Raw genomic sequence first — 18252 nt, 5'->3', positions numbered from 1 at the left:
GGGGGGGGGCGTGAAAAATCAATCTCAGAGCAGGAAAAAAACTCATTTGTCAGAAGATTAGTAGCTTCAGACTTTGTGATAGAATTAAACATGTATTATAAGTGGGTCAAAATTAAATCCACGTACACGGATTTCAAAACAAGCAAAAAACTACACTCATACTCAGCCGAGCACCAGAGCAAGTTTAAAAGCTTAAGTGCTCTGCTGTATTGTGGTCAATTATGCATTTCCATTAGTCTGTGACTAAAGTGCTAAACATCTTTACCAAGATCTTCTACGGCAGCTGGATTCAGACTTTATAGCTCTCAAGTGATTACATTCAGTCAAGAACTGTACTATGTTCACATTCCAATGTACTCTTATAGGGACTAAGTGGGCAAGGAACAGCTTAAGTATGCACCATAATTTTTCTTATCAAGCTAGCTAGAAATTCCAAGTGCAGTCTATCACTACGAAGAGGCAGTGGGTAGCAAGCTGTAAAACTCTCTGGAGTATGAAATCAGTTCCTGTGGTAATACAACTTGTTTATTTCACTGGGGTATAATTAAACAGTCACAGAAATGGTTTCTTCAGGTCAGTCAGCCATAAGTGTTGAAACCTTAACTTTCTATGTAAGCCATATTAATTTGCTCTGATGTCTCCTATTTGTCAATAAGCTTCACTTACACACAAACAAGAGTTTTGGCATTTTTTCACTTCTAGGGCTAGACCACAATAAGTTTTTTTTGTTTCACAGAGTTCCAAGTAAACATATTATTTTTTTGACTTTGTTTTTTACATAAAGGCAAGTTGTGAAAAGTAGTATTTTATGTTTTTAAAGGCTTGAAATATCTCCAGAGGAAGCTAGTCACTGAATTATTCTTAAAAAGAAACATTTTGGGGATAATTCCATTTGTTTATTTATAAACAGTCAAATAAAATTATCAATACAGTTCAATTGAGATTAATGTGCAATCTCTCCCAACTGGACAGAGTACTTCATTATATAACCTGTCATCAGGATTATATGAATGGATTGATGGGAAAGACTACAGGATTTCAATTTAAGTGCTCTTTGCTCTGAGATGGATTCCTTTATTTCATCAGCTTTTCCACATTTAAACTTCAGCAGTAATCTGGAAATTAGTGTGAATCATGCTATGAAGGATGGCAGCTGGTAAAAGAGGTTTGCCTAGGCTTAAAGGCCTTTGAGGTGGCCTAGAAAGAAGCTTGGGTCCTCTTTTACTTCTTTGTACCTACAAAGAGATCCTTTTCCCGCTTTTAAAAGGGTCTGACATTTTTGGAAAAAAGCTTTCTACTTGTTCAGGGCTGGCAGTTACCACAGGTCTATATTGCTTTCCACTGATTAGGGACTGGTCCCTTGCTATCACCACTATAAAAACCAATGACTTGCAGCTCAGGCTCAGTAAGCCTCTTACTTCTCAGCTCTGAGACACAGTTCCTTTCCTCATCACACAAGAATGGAATATAATAATTTAGATGTATTTACTGAAATCTATTTAATTTGCTACAGAATTTGGTTACATCTCCTGTTGTGGTACAAAGGTAAAACACGCAACGAGTCTACAGTTAATTTTACTTACTGAATACTGATGAAGTCCTTGAGCCATTCACTGATTCCCACTAGTCTGCAGAAATTCACTCCGTAGGATGCATTTATCAAAACAATCTTCTTTTTGTAGATTTTACCAACATCAAAATCCTTAGAACACCAAACATATCAGGTGGTGTGAATTACAGGAAGTAGCATTTACACATGTAATGACAAAACCAACTACTTTTACCATAGTTGTGCTCACAGTCCCTACTGGGATCACAGGCTTGTGTGCAAAGTATTATAAACCCATAAAGCATTGCCTTGCTCCAAAAAAACCCTTTTAAAACACAGAGCCTGTAAAGCCAGGAACTCATGCTTCATGGATAGGGCAACATTATCTGGGTCTGTGCACAGCTAATGCACCAAGCTGCTCTGTCTTTTCCTGCAGTGAATGTCAAAGACATTATGTCACATTCATGGTCTAATAGAGTCGTTAACAATTTAGACTGTGTGTGGCAAAGACAATACAGATTTTCTGAACACAGAGCTAGGTGCCACTGTCTTCCAAAGGAGGTCTGCTGTGCAAGGCACAGGCTCCCAGCTCCTAATAAAACCAGAACGCCATGAAAGTGTATACCTGGGCATGTTCATTAATGCACAGACAAGAAGAGTCCTGCAAGCTGACTGGCAGCATGTTTCTCTGACACAGTTAGAAGACTTGTCTGATGTGCCACACTAGCAACCTTTTCAAGTACAGAGAAGAACTAGGCATAGTGTTATACCTTCCCACAGTACACTTGTTAATTACAATACAGACATAAACTGCAGCTCAGTTTCCTCATGACCAGTACAATATGATGGTCACTTGCAAACTGAAATCTTAACTGGATTGTAGTCATGACTTCTTTAAGGACTTTTTTTTATAGTAATAATGTATGTACAAACAATATATAAGTAACAGTTACGCTGCCTTTTAAAAAGCATGGAACACAGTCTAACAAGATGTTTCATCATTTGCTCACCTTTCTGACAGTATTTGAATTCCCCTAAGTAAAGGAAGTATTTTATAATTTAGACCTAAGTAATAAAACTAAGTAGTTTATTTAATTTGACTATAACTTACCTAAGAGATTGCTTACCTAAGAAAAAGGTAAGTACTGTAAGTACTTGACTAAAGACCTATTAAAGACAACAAGATTTTTTTTTTTTCTTCCCAGTGCAACAGAATTTTGATCAGGACATCAGTATATACATATAGTAGATACATACATCATCTTTATAGATCCTATGCAGAATGGCCACTAACCTTGAAATGAATGCAACTTGGTTTACTATAGAAAGTACGTCCCTTACATTCATGACCAGACACTGTCTGCTTGTGAAAAATTCCAGTTTGGAATTCCTCCTTTTTTTTCTCAAAAATTTCTGTTTTCTCTACCCTTGTAGCCAGCTGCTTTGGATCCATTTCTTCTTTGGATATCTAATAAGGAACATCAGTAAAAAACACCATGACTAAGTAAGTGTGATCACAGAATGCATAGCTCAAAGTAGAAAAGCCTGCGAATGGAATGTTTTAATATCTGCCAGACTTTGTCTGTTTCTCTCCAGATCAAACTCAGCCTCCCAACTTCTATATGAAGAATTTAATTTATTCTCAGCTGTCTCTTCTGTAGCTTATCATCATCCCACACTATGACATAATGTTTTTAATGGCAGTATTAGCTCTTCTGCACTTAAAAAGGTTTTTTTCCTCAGCTTCTTAAACACATACTCATTCAGAAGAAAAACAGCTAACTTCACTGGAACATTTCAGTTATGGTCCACTGCTTCTTTCATGCAAATAATTTGAATATGTACTGACATTATTTCTTTTTGATTGATTATAAAGTCTGCTCTTAAAGGTCTTCTACATCTCAGAAAAGCAGTATATGCAAGTATACCTCGGAATAACATAACTACACAATTCCACTCCATAAGAGTGCATTATTTACTTCTGTTTAGAGTGTAGAATACTGTTCCTTTGCTAGAAGATACGCTTTTCTTTGCCTCGTATGGTGTGAAAAAAGTTGTTTCCACATAAAACAATTTGTGTTGCCAACTCAACAGAAAGTCATGTTTAGTTTTTTTAAACTGAAACAAGTGAACATGATGTGATGTATGTCTTCACATATCTCTGAACTAAAACTGAAGTATTGTTTTCTCTTTAAAAGAGCAAACACTACAAGAATAGTGTCAAACAGCAATTACTCTGATTATAATCTCACATCTGAATCTCTACATCTACGTAATAAAGTCTGCATTTTAACCGCAAAATAGATAATTATTGTTTTTAAGCAAGGTTCTTAAAACAGCACTTGCCAGTGTCATTACTTCAGATATATACAACTACTAGAGGGGCAAATGAAACTTTCCTAATCTATTAAAATACTTTTATGGATACTGTCAAAATTTTGTAAAGGCTAACTTTACAATGAGTCAATTACAAAAGGATCTCATCCACATTTTTTTTTCTTTTCTATTTCTAATAAGAGATATCACAACATTTTACCTTGTGCAAGTCACATTCCTGACTCCAAAGTCCCGGGAACTCTGGTTCTACCAGGGTCTTGTCCCTCTCTTTCTCATCTTCACCACTTTCACAGAGCACATCATGGGGTATTTTTTCAGAAATCTCTCCTACAGAAGCAGTTCTCTCACCAGCTGAGGAACAAGCTAACGGAGAGCACCATGACTTCTGTGAAAGAATGTAAGTTTTGAAGATATAGTTAAAAATTACTAGAGGACAGTTAACAGTTTCTGAGGAGATCTTTTAATACAAAAATGTCAGGTCTATAAAGCTCAGAGGCCAAAGATGACATCTTAGGTCAATCCCTTCTTAAGACAAAATCTTATGTTAAAAGCATCTATATGATGTTAACTGCATACTATAGGAGGCTAGAAACCAGTCCTCAGGCATGAGAATACCAACTAGTTTTTGAGCGTTTTGCGTATCACATGATGACCAAAGACTTTGTTGTATTATGACTATTTCTACCAACACCTCTCCCCTACTCCTTTTCTTTTAAATACCTAAAGACTGCATGAAGCCATTAGATTCATCTGGGAGTTCAATTCACTCCATCTCCATTTTCCAGGCCAGTACTCGCTGGAATACCGTGCAGATAAAAAAACCCATCCAGGAAACTTATGTCTAGAGAGAACCACTGTCTCCTTTCAAATACAGTGGAAACATTTCTCTTGTGCTGACAAACTGATCTGAATCCTTATTCAGGGAGGAAGGCAGTTAAACAGGAAGTGAGGGTACTTTGCATGGGTTTTGATGCCTGTTGCAATTCATGTGTTGGAAAATTCACCTATTCTTACAAATGCCCTTAAAAAAACCACCCCACACCAAACAGGACAATGTCTTTATTCATACAAGCATCAAAAATCAAGAAAAGGGAGACTAACAGTCATTAAGAGATCTAATGGAGAAATTACTCCGCACTTGTTCTGTACTGTCTGGTGTTTGGTTGTAGCCTGTGCTATTCACAGGCAAAAGAATTCACTGCCCTGCACCTTTGACAAAAAATAAATCTAAAGACAGTTAATTCTTAGGCCTTTGTTTACCTGTGATAGTGCTCCAGCTGAATGTTTGCAGGTCTTCTCAATATATTGCCATGTTTTCATTCTCCACAGTAAAGAATCCTTACCACCACCCTTTATTGCCTTAGTACAGGACTGATTTTTTTTCTGCTTGTGAATAGAAGCTTTTTCTTGCAAAATTTGAGAAACAATCTCAATTTTTCTTGATTTTTGCTGTTCTCTATAAGCTCTGTAATCCAATGTTGTAAGAAATATTAAACCAACCATGGTTGTTTACTAATAATATTAACTACAGTCCAGTTTCTTCTGAGCCTTTAAGCTAAATAGCAAGCCTTTAAATTGAGTGCAGTGGTAATTTGTGTCAAGGCACCAGGCAATTCAGAGGCTATTTATACATTTTTGCAGACTAAATATACTCAATTACAGTGTTTTAGAAGTTGAGGAGTTGACAAAGCGTATCAGTCATTGCCATTGAAAAAGTTTTTAAATAATTTTTCTAACCTAGTTAGCTATTTAAAGAAAACTGCCTATCTGAAATCCAGTGGATTTAATGAAGGGAGGAAGAATGGTTAAAAGGTAAGGACATCAGTACTGAACTTGGAAGATATGAATCCAAAGCTATGTATGACTACAAATTCCATGACACACTGGGTAGTGTGACAAAAGTGACAGTAGATAATTTAATCTCAGTTTTAATACCAGCAGTTTAATACACAATTTTCTGCAACAAATATTATCCACACTAATGATCACTTCTAATGTAGACTTTCACCTCTTCAACTAATCCACATAAATAATTACTGATTCTAAATAGGAGCAAAGAAAATATCACCTCATTTAAATACAGGCTATTGCCTACTGAAGCATTTTAATGTCTGAATTTAGCCTCATGATGCCCCATTGCAGCAGATAAATGACACCGTATTTATAATGTATTTTTGGAAAACCATGGTACAAAGAAGTTAATCATGGTTACAAAGACATAGGAATGGTATACTGACTCCCAGTGCTATCTGCCTTAAGTACAAAGCCACCCTCAGTTCCTATGATCAGTTCTTTAAGAATCTTTTTATAGTTGATATACAAATTAATGACATAATGGTTTTAATGACTAAAAAGTTATTTTTTTCTTTTGCATGTAATTCAGAAATATATATTCAGGCTGAAATATACTCAGAGAAAACTAAGAATATCCCTTTGCAGAAAAGGAGAAAGGCAGTACCCTGGGAGAAATAACTAAGTAGTTCTTCAGCAGATTAGCAGGATGGTAGCTCAAATTAGAAAGAACTGCTGTGAGAAACATGACACAGCTAACATTAAGACTAACAAATTGATCTGCCTGCAAAGGGAAACAGTGAAAGGGAGAAAGCAAGCAAGGTGAAAAAGATTAGACTTAAATAAGAGTTGGATATTTCCAGCAGATCTCTACAAACTGACATGATTATTTTATTAAAAAGAATTTTAGAACATATTTAGGGATAGCAAAAGTGGTGTTATGTAGCTAGCAAGATTGAAGCTTTATTTAATCAAAACTTAAGACGTACTGAACCTTTACTTATTAAATCTCTAACATTTGCTACAGGTTACTGCCTTTGTAAGCAGAGCCAGCATGCAGAAACACATACTTCTGCTTGGTATCACCACTCTCTGTTTGGTATCTTAGCTCAAATTCATCTTCATAAGTGGTTAAAAACAGTAATTAAGCTCTGCACTGGAGCAGATGAGATACAGGCACATTCCTATCAACTTTACTACAAAGGCAGAGGAGTAATTTCAATAAAAAAGGCACGAAGGAGAGTCCTTGCTTCTGACCTTACTGCAGCGCAATCTTCCAGAGATCGTCTCTAAAAGCCTAAGCTATTCAATTTTTATAGGGACAGCGTTCAGGAAATGCAGAAGTACAGTTACTTCAGGCATCCAGTTTAGGATCACTGAATGTCCCTCCTGGAATAGTTTTACCTTCTTTGCACTAACCATAGAACATGGGCTCCTAACTTCGGTTCTCTGAATAATACCTAAGCTAGAAGTCCAAGTCGCTTAAAACAGGCTATACAAATATCACACATACAGGTATAAGAATGAGTTCACTCCCTTGAGACAGCATCATAGATGTTATGTTTTCAGAATCTGATTAAGAGCTCCAATATATTCTTGCATCAGTAAGCAGCCGAGAGTTTGATATAGATATGAATACTTACTGTTTCTCTTTTTCATGCTCTAGTAGTCGTTTATGGAGAAAAATTTCCTTGGCAACATTGCCTCCTTCTGCCAGGATAGCTTCCCTCATTTTTATCTCCTGCTTCTTTGCCTCAAAGGCCATTGCTTTGTTCCAAACCTGTCGAGTTTGGAGTTTTTCCTATAAAGCCATACAAAACACAGTTACATATTTGATTCACATATTAAAGAATATAAAACAGACAATCTAGTGTTGGTCCCCTCACCTAAGTATAAATTTGCAGTAGATTTTTCTGAAGTAGAACTTATTAATATACACAGTAGTCATGGGGTGCAGAAAGCTCTAACGAGGTCAGGGCTACTTCTTTACCCCTCTAGCCTGCCCTTGAAATGCTACTCAATGAAGTAATGTGAAAAGATACAGTTCTAATCGAATCAGTTTTAAATTAAGATCATTCCCTCAGATTCTACTGAACATAAGAGCAAAGTAGCATAGCTCAGAAAATCTTAATTTACATTATTTAAATTCTTAAGTAACTGGTTTTCTTCCATATGTTTTCTCCATATGAAGTATTTCTGCACTGGGATCCAAATAACAGGAAACGCTTCTGGCCGAGTTTTCAGAGAACTTACTTGTAGTATCCATTATTTTCACGAGAGTTACCCTACCAGAACAACTAGATAGTTGACAGAATAAACTCCATAAGTAGAAGTGTCAAAATCCGCCCATACAAATCTAACACCATTACTCCTGTAGTTAAATTCCCCCCAGTTTCAAAAGAGGTTTGGTCAGTGATCTGACAGCATCACACAACAATTCTGCAATGAAAACTGCAAGTACTTTCATTAAAACCTAGCAGTCTAACAAGTCAATTTCTTCATTCCCCATCTAAGCCACAGCAGCAGTACCCTGTTGGAAGTTATGCTGTTTTTCAGGGAAAGCACAGCTTGTATCCTTCTCTCCATATGCTCCTGAGTTTTCACTTCTTCCTTCGCATTTTCTTCATGAATTCTGTAAGCAAAGTAAAATCTTTCAGGCTTATGTACTGGAAAGCTTTTAGTATTAGAATGTTTAACCTGACAAGTAGTAATTGTCAACGTCACCATTCTTCCTGTAAGCCTCTGTGTTTACTATGATACTGGGTGTGGGTAAAGTGAAACAGTTGGGAGACTCTTCTATATACGGTACTGCTCAAGTTACAAGTGCCAGCAGGCTTTCAACTAGTTTGCTCAACAACTTTTTTTATTTTTATTTTCAATATGAAGAATGTGTTCCACATTATGACATATGTTTAGTTGCCAAAATAAACTAAGAATTCAGGTGTTGCTCATATAACTAATATCTAAAAAATTACATAGTGAACTTTATACGAGCCAACCACTTGTACTCACACTAAAAATAAACCCTAGAAACTCTAAAAGCTAGAAATATGTGGGCATTAATCAAGTCAGAGAGTATTCCAGCTAATATAATGGTAAACCAGGAAAAAATTAGTAAGATATTTGATACATTACTCAGGGGAAGGAAAAAGAAAAAAAAAAAAAAAATCTTATTTGGGTGTTTGTTTTTCTTAATTATTACAAATTTGCACATGCCATCCAATGAAAAATAAACCAACAGAAACAGTACAATTGTTTCAATCATTTTTTCAATTAAGTCCTAATATACAAGTAAAATTAAGTAACAAATGTTCACACTTTTTTTAGTAGCAAATAATTCAGCACCACAGTAATTATATAAACATAAACCTATGACAAGAACATTTAATTTACCATCAACCAGAAAAGAACACGAGCACAAAGAAATGGCCTATCAACCAATTTTACCAGACAGAAGAAAGCTTTTTTACCACATTTCAGAGGGAATATAGAACGGCAGAGTGCAAGTTTCAAACGTGGAATTTAGTTATACTACTTCGAACTACTTCAGCTAATGACACACACATATATAAAATGTTTCAAATCATTATTAATGCCTACAAGTAGTCAGACCCTTCTGCATCTCATCAAAAAGACAGTCCCTTCAGCTACAGGGAATCTGAAGACCATAATAGGACAGTAAGTGGATTTTCTCCTTTCCAAGTCCTTTTCTGCCATGTAAGATTTGAATGCTTCACAGCACTGGTACCGTGGCAGAAGATTTCCAAGTGTAACAGAAGATACACCTAGCAGAAAAATTACTTTTTTCAAAGACTAAAGGATAAAGTATTGTACACGAGAGAATGTACAATGACAGAAAAGGAGTGAACAATAACCTTGCCATGCTTTTTCTCAGGAAGCATACTGCTTTTTCATGGTTCCTTTTGGCATCTTCAAGCATTTTTTTATGCCTTTCTTCATATTCTTTCTGAGCTTCCTCTTCTTTTCTACAAAACACAAGCAAACCAACAGTTGCAGCAGGACTAAGGAAACCTTGATTCCAACACAATGACATCTAAGGGTGGGGTTGGGGAGTTTATTAATATGTGCTGAAATGAGGACATTAGTCTCCCCCTGCCCCGTAGTCTCTTGTTTTCACAAAACCTGTAGACAAATTGATAAACTGGTGTCCTCTTTCTCTCCAAGAAATCTCGATGAACTCGATCATAAGTTCAGAAGGTCCTGGCAGCCAACAACAATGCAGACATATGCAGTTAGTCTGATCTAATAAACTTAATTTCCTTAGACAAAAAGCATTCACAGTTTTTGTCTTTAGCACGTTCATTTTCATACATCAGAAATCTTTACCTACATAACTGCAAGACTGTGGACAATTCTTATTTTAATTCCATTTCCTCATAAAATATTCCTGAAGCAACACCCAGCTAAGAAACCCAATACCATTGGTTATTTGAATTAGCTAATCTTCTCAACACCTAAAATAGTGAATTGGCTAAAAATAATACAGAGAAAGGAAGCAGAGTCTGACTTATAGGCGCTTACTTTTCTCTAGACCGCCGATTTTCTTCTCTTTGCAGTGCTGCTATTTTTTCCTTCCAAATCCGCACTTTGGCTCGTTCTTGGTATTGCATCTCTAGCTCCTCCTGATCTTTTTTAGGTTGTTCATGGAGAATTTCGTATTTTCCCTGCTCAGTTTCTATCTGCCACATCTCAAGCCTTTAAAACAAAGTGTGAGCTGTTTTCACTGAAATACTGACATTCTTTCACTTACTTAAGGCTATTGAGTAGGTAAGACTCTATGGTGAAAATGAAAATCTAGCCATGTTTTATCTTATTTTTTTAAATCATATTGTAAATCATACCCTGTTACTGACACAGGTATTGTTCCTTTCAGACTAAGGCTCATATCTAGTAGCATATCTCATTTTAAAGACATCAAAAATACTGGTCAAAAAAAAAGTAAAAAAATAAAGCTCAAGGTTCTGTTTCTCAAATTCACATTTACCCAGAAGAAAATATGAAAAAAAAGAAAATTTAGAAAAATAGCTTTGTCTTCAACTGTAAATAACTTCAGGGACAGGCCATAGCTTTTATTCTTCCATGTTTTGCTGAAGGAATTTAGATATGATAGGGATACATATGAACAGATTAATATAGTTATTGCTAATAACACAGTAAACAAGTCAAGCATTTGAAAGCTATTATACAACACTGCAGCAGAACATACTGTATTCTGGTTAATCACATCTATAAGCTCATGCTTGTGTTCTTCCTTTGATGTGGTGGCATTAGTAGTTGTACATCTGGTGCCAAAATACAAACACACTCACCTGTTGCTGTCTGCAAAAGACAGTTTTATTCTGTTTTATATAAATAATTTAGTATGTGTGAGCAATCAATTACAAGCAGCAATATTAGCTTAGCATAAAAATACACAGTGCCACTACAAGGTCTCCATCATTCTCAATTTCAATCTTTTCCTTTGTGCCCTATAAAAAACACTAAGAGGTATAAATTAGAAGTGTTTATGCTCATTCAGAGATCAGTATCACAGACAGGTCTACTTCAGTCCATCTTATTTTCCATTTAAAATGAGACCTGTTTAGGTCCACAATTTATGCACAACTCCAAATAAAATTAAAACTTCATTTACGTGTGCAAAACTAACTCAGGAGCTGACCCACAGCAACCAATTTCCTAAGCAATGAACTGTTCAGGCTAAAAGTTGCTAAGATCCTTTGCCTTGCAGTCAACCTCATACGACCTCAAATTATGTAGTTCAGAATTTACATGCAACTTCTGGAGTGATTAACTTTTGAATCCATTAAACAGCATACGAAGACCATAATAAAGATTGACTCCCATCACACTGTTTTCTCACTCCCTCACTTACACATTTTCTTTTAGTGTCAAAGCAAATTTCAACTCCAAATTCTTCTCTTTCTCCAGTTCAGTGCACAGTCGTCTGTGCATTGCCTGAAGGCGGGACAAGGCTGCACTGTTAACATTAAAAAGAAACAATCAGAAAGAAATTGGAACTAATAAAGGTTAAAAAAAAATCCCCCCCAACAAGATCAGCAACAATAAAAAATAGCTTTGAGGCTGAGATTTATCTATTAGAATTCCACTATTTATGCAGTCTTTTATTTAGCCTTCTAAGTGTCCATTCTTCATTCAAAGGCACAGCTTTCTTTAATCTATTACACATTGGTTGAAATTTAAAGAGAAGTATTTATTTCAAAAGCACTGACCAGTAGCTTAACATGAATATTCATTTCTCAAGCTGATAAAAGTAGTATTATTAATGAAATTAAGTTTAGGTGAACGTAGACTGATTTTGCTTTTGAAATGGCATTGCAATATTCCATGTACTTTGCCTACAACGGCAGCATTGCCACACAGTTGTTTATTTTCCTTGGTCTTCTCTACCCAGAAAAACTAGTAGACAGTGAACTACAGAATCAACAAACAGTGAACTGACTATATTCAACATAAACTCCCTTCCTCGAAATGAAAATTGGAAATGGATCCTCTACCTGCAGTTACCACTCTAACTTCAAAATTTTTGTATTGGGCATCAGTAATGCTAACGGTAGGTATTATTTTCATTATTGCTAAAACATGATGCCTTTGAGCTTCATAAGCCAGAAATTTATCAAGTCTTCTTACTCCGCTATTCACTTGCTAAATATAATAGATTGTGAGAATTGCTATTTTCTGCATATCTAGACCTCACAATTCAACCCATCATAAGCATAAAAACTTCTACAATGCTTTTCTCTCTTTGTTGGTTTTTGTTACTGTCTCTGAGATCCTGAACAAGGAGTACTAGCGCTGATCACAGGAGTCTTACTAGCATTCAACTCACCATTTTTGTTTAAGCAGCTATTCCATTCTGGCAGTTAACCTACCTTTATCATTCTATCATTCATCAATACACTAACTTGAAGATTAACTCAGGTCATAAAATGCAGCTGCTAAGTTTGTTCACAGTACACTGGTCCCTGATACACAAGCCACCCACTTCTTTCTATTTAAACCAAATGTGAAGAGTACAGTAAATTGCCTCCCACTTTATAGCAAAAGTGTTTCAGAACAGCTCCTGTATGCAGGACTACTCCTGAAAGGCATTCATGCATTTCACAACATAAAACAAGCAGAGAAAGAAATGGCATATATATAAAAATCATGATTTATATCATGTAATAGTTACCAGAAGCAAAACCATGACCTCTAAAACTGCCATAGCACATTGGTGTTGGCTCATCATACTGAACAGAAGCAATTGAGACTCTGATAAACATAATTGACAGTAGTGGGCTACACTGATTTAATAACCTGTTATTATATTTTAAAATATATGCCTCTCTCCTATCCATTCCTAAATTTCCACCTCTTTCTGCACTGATTTACCTAACAGAATATTACCTCTACACCAGAAAGCATAGAGATCAATGATTCCCAAGTTAATGCACCATTATTCTTTATTTCAAAAGGAGGAATTATTGCTGAAAATACATTAAGCGGAAAGTGACTGCAACATTAGTGTTCACCAACATGGGAGTGAATGCATTGCTCTGCTCACTAGCTGAAAGCGCAGTACCCTTGTATCAGAATAGCCTTCCAAGCTAATGCAGTTACATCTTAACCTGAGAATGGCAATGGGTTTCATCACTGATCTATTAACATCTTTAACATATGTGCTTAAAAATTCTATCAACTGTTCAACATGAAGAGATGAAACCAGGAAAGTTTCTCTCATTAATTACACAGATAAACATAGTGCCTGCCTGTAATCTTTGGTATCCAGAAATACTCTCTACCTACACATTGCCAGCCTCCTCCTCTTTCTCTATTTCAATGTCTACATACTCCAGCTGCTTTTCTAGCATCTTGATCCGCAGCTGACAGGTACTCAGCTTGTCTCTGCAAGACACAAACAGATTATTTATGTTTTGTAAGTTCTTTACATGAAACTCTGCCTTTTTGGGAGCAAGATTCACAGCTAAGATCCCTTCAACCCTCCCAACTCCCCCCCACCATCCCACTTTTTCTTTTAAGATCTTAGGAGGTTTTTCAGAAGCCGTTGTTAATTTCAAGCATTTTCTCCAAAAATCCAGAAAAATGTAGCAAGAGTTTATTCTGACCTCATCCAGAGTTCAGATATTATCAAAAAAGACAACAGCATAAATGGCATCTTTTTACATCAGCCTTCTTCAGATATATTTGCCGCTAAAGAATGTCTTTGTGACCTTAACATAGCGAAACACTCATAGCAGGTGCTTATCTTAAAGTATGTGATTAACTTCACCAATTCTAATGTACCATTTCCATCACAGTTAAGAAAATGTTTACAATGAACTTTCCACTTTATGTTTCCAACCGACTGTTGAACCAGCAGGATTGTGCAGACATCACTGAAAGGACTTAGCATCTAATTCTCCCAGACCAAATACCTCTTCTTTAACATTCATTATTGTGCTTAATTTTTTCAAGTACGTAATTAATTTTTATCCCTGATCATTAATTTTTTACAAGGGTTTGGGGATATATTGAATATATTATATTAAACAAGTGTTTTCATCACGTAACTCTCATGAAAAAATTTATATAAACTCTAAAATTTATAACAGATACAGTATCCCAATATTTGATGGTGATTTATGCTGATGGATTATCTTCACTTAAACACTAACCTGGCTTTTTGGACCACAAGTTTCTTTTCTTTGGCTATGTCGTTAAGCTCTTTTAGGTTCCTCTGTAAGGTTAATTTGCAAATTCTATCTGTATACTTCATAGCCTGGATATTATTAATATTGCCCAAACAGTGTTCCAAGCTTTCCCTTTGAATTGAAACACACAATTAACAATGAAAACATAATGAGAAGTTGAAAAGTTACATGAATTTTGTACGCCATCCACTTATGCATTTGTGGTTTAATTGTTTTCCATTTTACTCTTATTCTAGCAGAACTGTTACAAATATGACCAGTATAAATAAGGAAAAAAATGAACATAATCTGTACAAGAAATTTATATGCATCTACTTAGATATCCAAGTCTAAAAATTTTGGCTTAATGCTGAACACTGATACCCACACTTAATGCATTAATTGTATGTCTTTGTTTCGAAATGCCTATGGCTCCTCTTGATTATACCTAGGATTTGCAAATTCTAGTTTTCCTGAACAATAGTTTAAAACTTTAAAAGGAACATTCTAAGCTAGTTTAAAACATATTACATAGAGCTGATCAGTTTGTGGGGTGAGCTACTCTTACCATTTTGGTCTGCTTAAATATATAGCAAGAAGAGGTCTGAAGGTTTGGGGTTTGTTTTTTGTTTTGTTTGTTTTGGTTAGGTTTTTTTAGATCATTTTAGTATTTTGAGTTTCTCTGTTGATAATGGTAACACTGTCAACATTTATTGGCAGTAAACATATGTGCTATGCAACTTCCCACATACATACATCAATAAACATTATTTGAGCTTTTCATAGTGCCTTACAACCCTATGCCAGGTCATTCCAGGGCAGAGATTAACAGTCTTGTCAAAGTAAGCCAAACTGCTTTGATCTTTGTGAATAGAGCAGCAACTACTTAAGGCCACATTCAAAGCACCAAATTCCTTTTCATGCATGACCTCTGTTAAATGTAAATTTATTTATTCAGGAATAAACCCACTGTACCACCTACTTGTAAAGTCAACGTAGTACTAATCTATCATCATACCAATTCTGTGCTAATTGACTTTACACAGTGGTACAAAACTGTATATATTAAAAAAAATTTACAATCCAACACTGATGCTCTTCAGCAGACAAACTTCTCTTTTTCCAACAGCTGTTGATGTTCTACAACTACAGAGGGATATGAACACAACACTACATATTATTACAAAGAGCTGGCTGGGTTTTAGAAGAAGTGTAAATCGGTTAGTGTAACACTCCTTTGAGGAGAACCAATTAGCCCACATTAATGTGGTGCAATCACTGTGTTATATGTACATACCTACAATGGCTTCAGATTAAAAAGTGTCCAGAGTCTGTCTTTATCTTACTCAGCTCATTGTTTTAACAGTAGTAACCAATTTATTTTTTGTGGAAAGGCCTATATTGCCTATGACTAATTTGACAAAAAATGCATAGTTGAATTAACCAAACCTTCCCTTGAAAAGGTAAGTTAACATTATAAAGGAAATTACTGTTAGAACCGGTAACAAAACAACAAATTATTTACATGCTAGAATCAGATTTGTCTCGAACTCCTTCAGAAACATCCTTGTTTCCCATCTTGCCACCACCAGCCAACTCTTCTTCAAGCTTGTATTCTAATAGATATTAAAACAACAGTTTAATAGAGACTTCGAACTTGAAAATGCAAAGCTCTAGTATACTTGCTGTCAAGTCAAAACGTGGAGAATCAGAGATGACATTTTATAGCATTACTGCAGCGCATATAAAAAAAAATGGCAAAACACACAGGACTACTATTGTACATCTGCAAACCGAAACAGGAAAATGCCCTCTGCCTTCATTATGGAAGTGTCACCAACAATCCAATGTATGTGGAAAGAAAAAAACCAAACAAACAAACACCAAACCAAACCAAAATCAAAAACACAGGCAGGGGGGCAGGGAGGCTAACATATTGACAGGTTTTGACCAAGTTTAACTTGTTTATCTTACACTACCTTATCCTGCTGTACCGTGAAGACAGAAATTTTTTTTTAAGTATTTACGCGATCAAGACAATGACAATGGGAAAAGAATAACCTAAGAACTCTTTCTGACATAAAGATCAATATTCAGCACCACACCATACATGATAATCTGTAAAATGGTAGATATGTTGCCTCGCATAATATACTGAAACATACTTTTGGACACAATTAGAGAAATTGGCTGCCTATTAAGAGGTATCTGGTGCCAGTTTAGATGTTTTACGGTATCCAACATCTTCATAGAGTTGAATCTGTGGAAGACCTATGCCATTCTGGAGCCAGATGAGAGTGTCTGAGGCACTTCAAGTGGCACTACTTGCCAATGTATGAGCAACTGAATCAAGTCCATACAGTCAAACATTAGATTTTTACCATCTATAACTCTGAATCAAAATGCCTTACAGAGGTAAAAAGTAGAGAATTTACTGCTACAGAAATAATTGGTTAGATTTGGATTAGTTACAGCTGTGTAGTGTAATGCTAGAGAACACCTACTGGAATCATTGCATTTACTTGGAATATCATTCAACCCTAGAACTGTACTGTTCCCATCTACTAAATTAGAAGACACATTAATGTTAGTTTTTTGTGAGTCATCAAAACAATTCATCATTTTCACCTTCCCAGTGTTCTTCCACATTAGAGAACTGACCAGCTTGGTCTTCTTTTTCTTCCTCTTCCAGAAATGGTAGAAGAGATTTTTGCTCTTCTTCCTTACTATAACTGATCTCATTATCTTCCATACTGATAGCTCTTTCAAAACCACCAGGCTAAGAAAGAGAAGAGCACACATTTTATATATATAATCTCCAAGAACTTGCAATAGTGGTGACTATATCTCGAAATGATGCATGTAAAATAACTGGATACAATCACACACCTTTGTACTAGTCACACATTTTGAAGATCAACTTATAAAAAAGAAAGGACACTGCTATTTTAAATTTTTTTGTAATAACAATCAGTTCAATAATAAAACAAACCTTCTGAATCTATTTTATCCACTTAGGCAACCACTTTATTCAGAATGATTAGGGAACATCTCCAACAAACACTACTTGTTCTTGCATCTTATGCAGTTCTCCAGTGTTAAATAAACTGTTCTCAAATGTTGATACCATTTATTAGAATTCCGTAAATTCTATACATCATCTAGAATGAGTTATTACCACATGGTCGAGCATTTCATCAAGATCTTACTCATACAGAGACTTGTACATATGCTTAAATTTAATGAAGATGGTAGCCCAACTTTTAGTGTATTTATGTAAATCCTTTTGCAGAACTCAAAAACATGAACTAGAAGAGAGTATCTATTTTCTCTAGTTAAGGAACACAGAAAATGCACCATTGAATTTGGAGTACAGAATAGACTAACTAAACTATAAAAACCTCCTTAAAACCAAGACAAAATTCCTACACTAGACTATGGTTGATTTAAGGATGTTAGCAGCACTAAAAAGTAACAAAAACATAAATAGAGCTGCCAATGCACCAGTAGTAGCCCAAATACTTCCTGCTAAGCTACTGCATTGTCAGGTAGTGCAACTCCAACGCAACAAAGCTTTGGGTAAATTCGGCCAAAATCTACAGCATGGTAGAAGGCCCAGAGGCTTCTGTAAGGAAATCCCCAGCCAGACAGCGAAAGCCACACTGCTGCCACGATTCGCCACCCTGCAGAGCACCACACGGCACCCGAACCTCGCCTTGTCAGAACCATCTCACACCGGATTCACGCCGTATCCCAGCAATACCACGAGCGACTGCACGGTACAGGCCACCACGGCACGGCCGCTGCCAGGAGCCCGCCCCGGGGCCGGCAACGGGCCTGCGGCAAAACCTCCCGCACCGGAGC

At 36.0% G+C, this 18252-nt stretch overlaps 1 protein-coding gene across 1 annotated transcript in view; it reads right to left on the bottom strand.

Annotated features, from left to right (window-relative positions):
* CFAP74 (cilia and flagella associated protein 74) overlaps nt 1-16632 on the bottom strand; it is a 48575-nt gene extending 31943 nt beyond the window's left edge. The window contains exons 1-13 of the mRNA XM_009579886.1: nt 16554-16632; nt 15914-16004; nt 14374-14520; nt 13505-13603; nt 11571-11675; nt 10285-10393; nt 9553-9638; nt 8207-8309; nt 7321-7478; nt 5147-5351; nt 4086-4271; nt 2844-3017; nt 1584-1702 (exon numbers count right to left, since the gene is read on the bottom strand). Of these exons, the coding sequence (XP_009578181.1) occupies nt 1584-1702; nt 2844-3017; nt 4086-4271; nt 5147-5351; nt 7321-7478; nt 8207-8309; nt 9553-9638; nt 10285-10393; nt 11571-11675; nt 13505-13603; nt 14374-14520; nt 15914-16004; nt 16554-16632 (1661 nt within the window). The remainder of the gene's footprint in view (nt 1-1583; nt 1703-2843; nt 3018-4085; nt 4272-5146; nt 5352-7320; nt 7479-8206; nt 8310-9552; nt 9639-10284; nt 10394-11570; nt 11676-13504; nt 13604-14373; nt 14521-15913; nt 16005-16553) is intronic.
* Between the last annotated feature and the right edge of the window lie 1620 nt (nt 16633-18252).

The sequence above is a fragment of the Fulmarus glacialis genome, unplaced genomic scaffold (assembly GCF_000690835.1).
Source record: "Fulmarus glacialis isolate BGI_N327 unplaced genomic scaffold, ASM69083v1 scaffold30726, whole genome shotgun sequence".
NCBI classification, from domain to species: domain Eukaryota; kingdom Metazoa; phylum Chordata; class Aves; order Procellariiformes; family Procellariidae; genus Fulmarus; species Fulmarus glacialis.
Note: the sequence above shows the minus strand (reverse complement) of the source record. Positions and strands in the feature narration are given on the sequence as shown.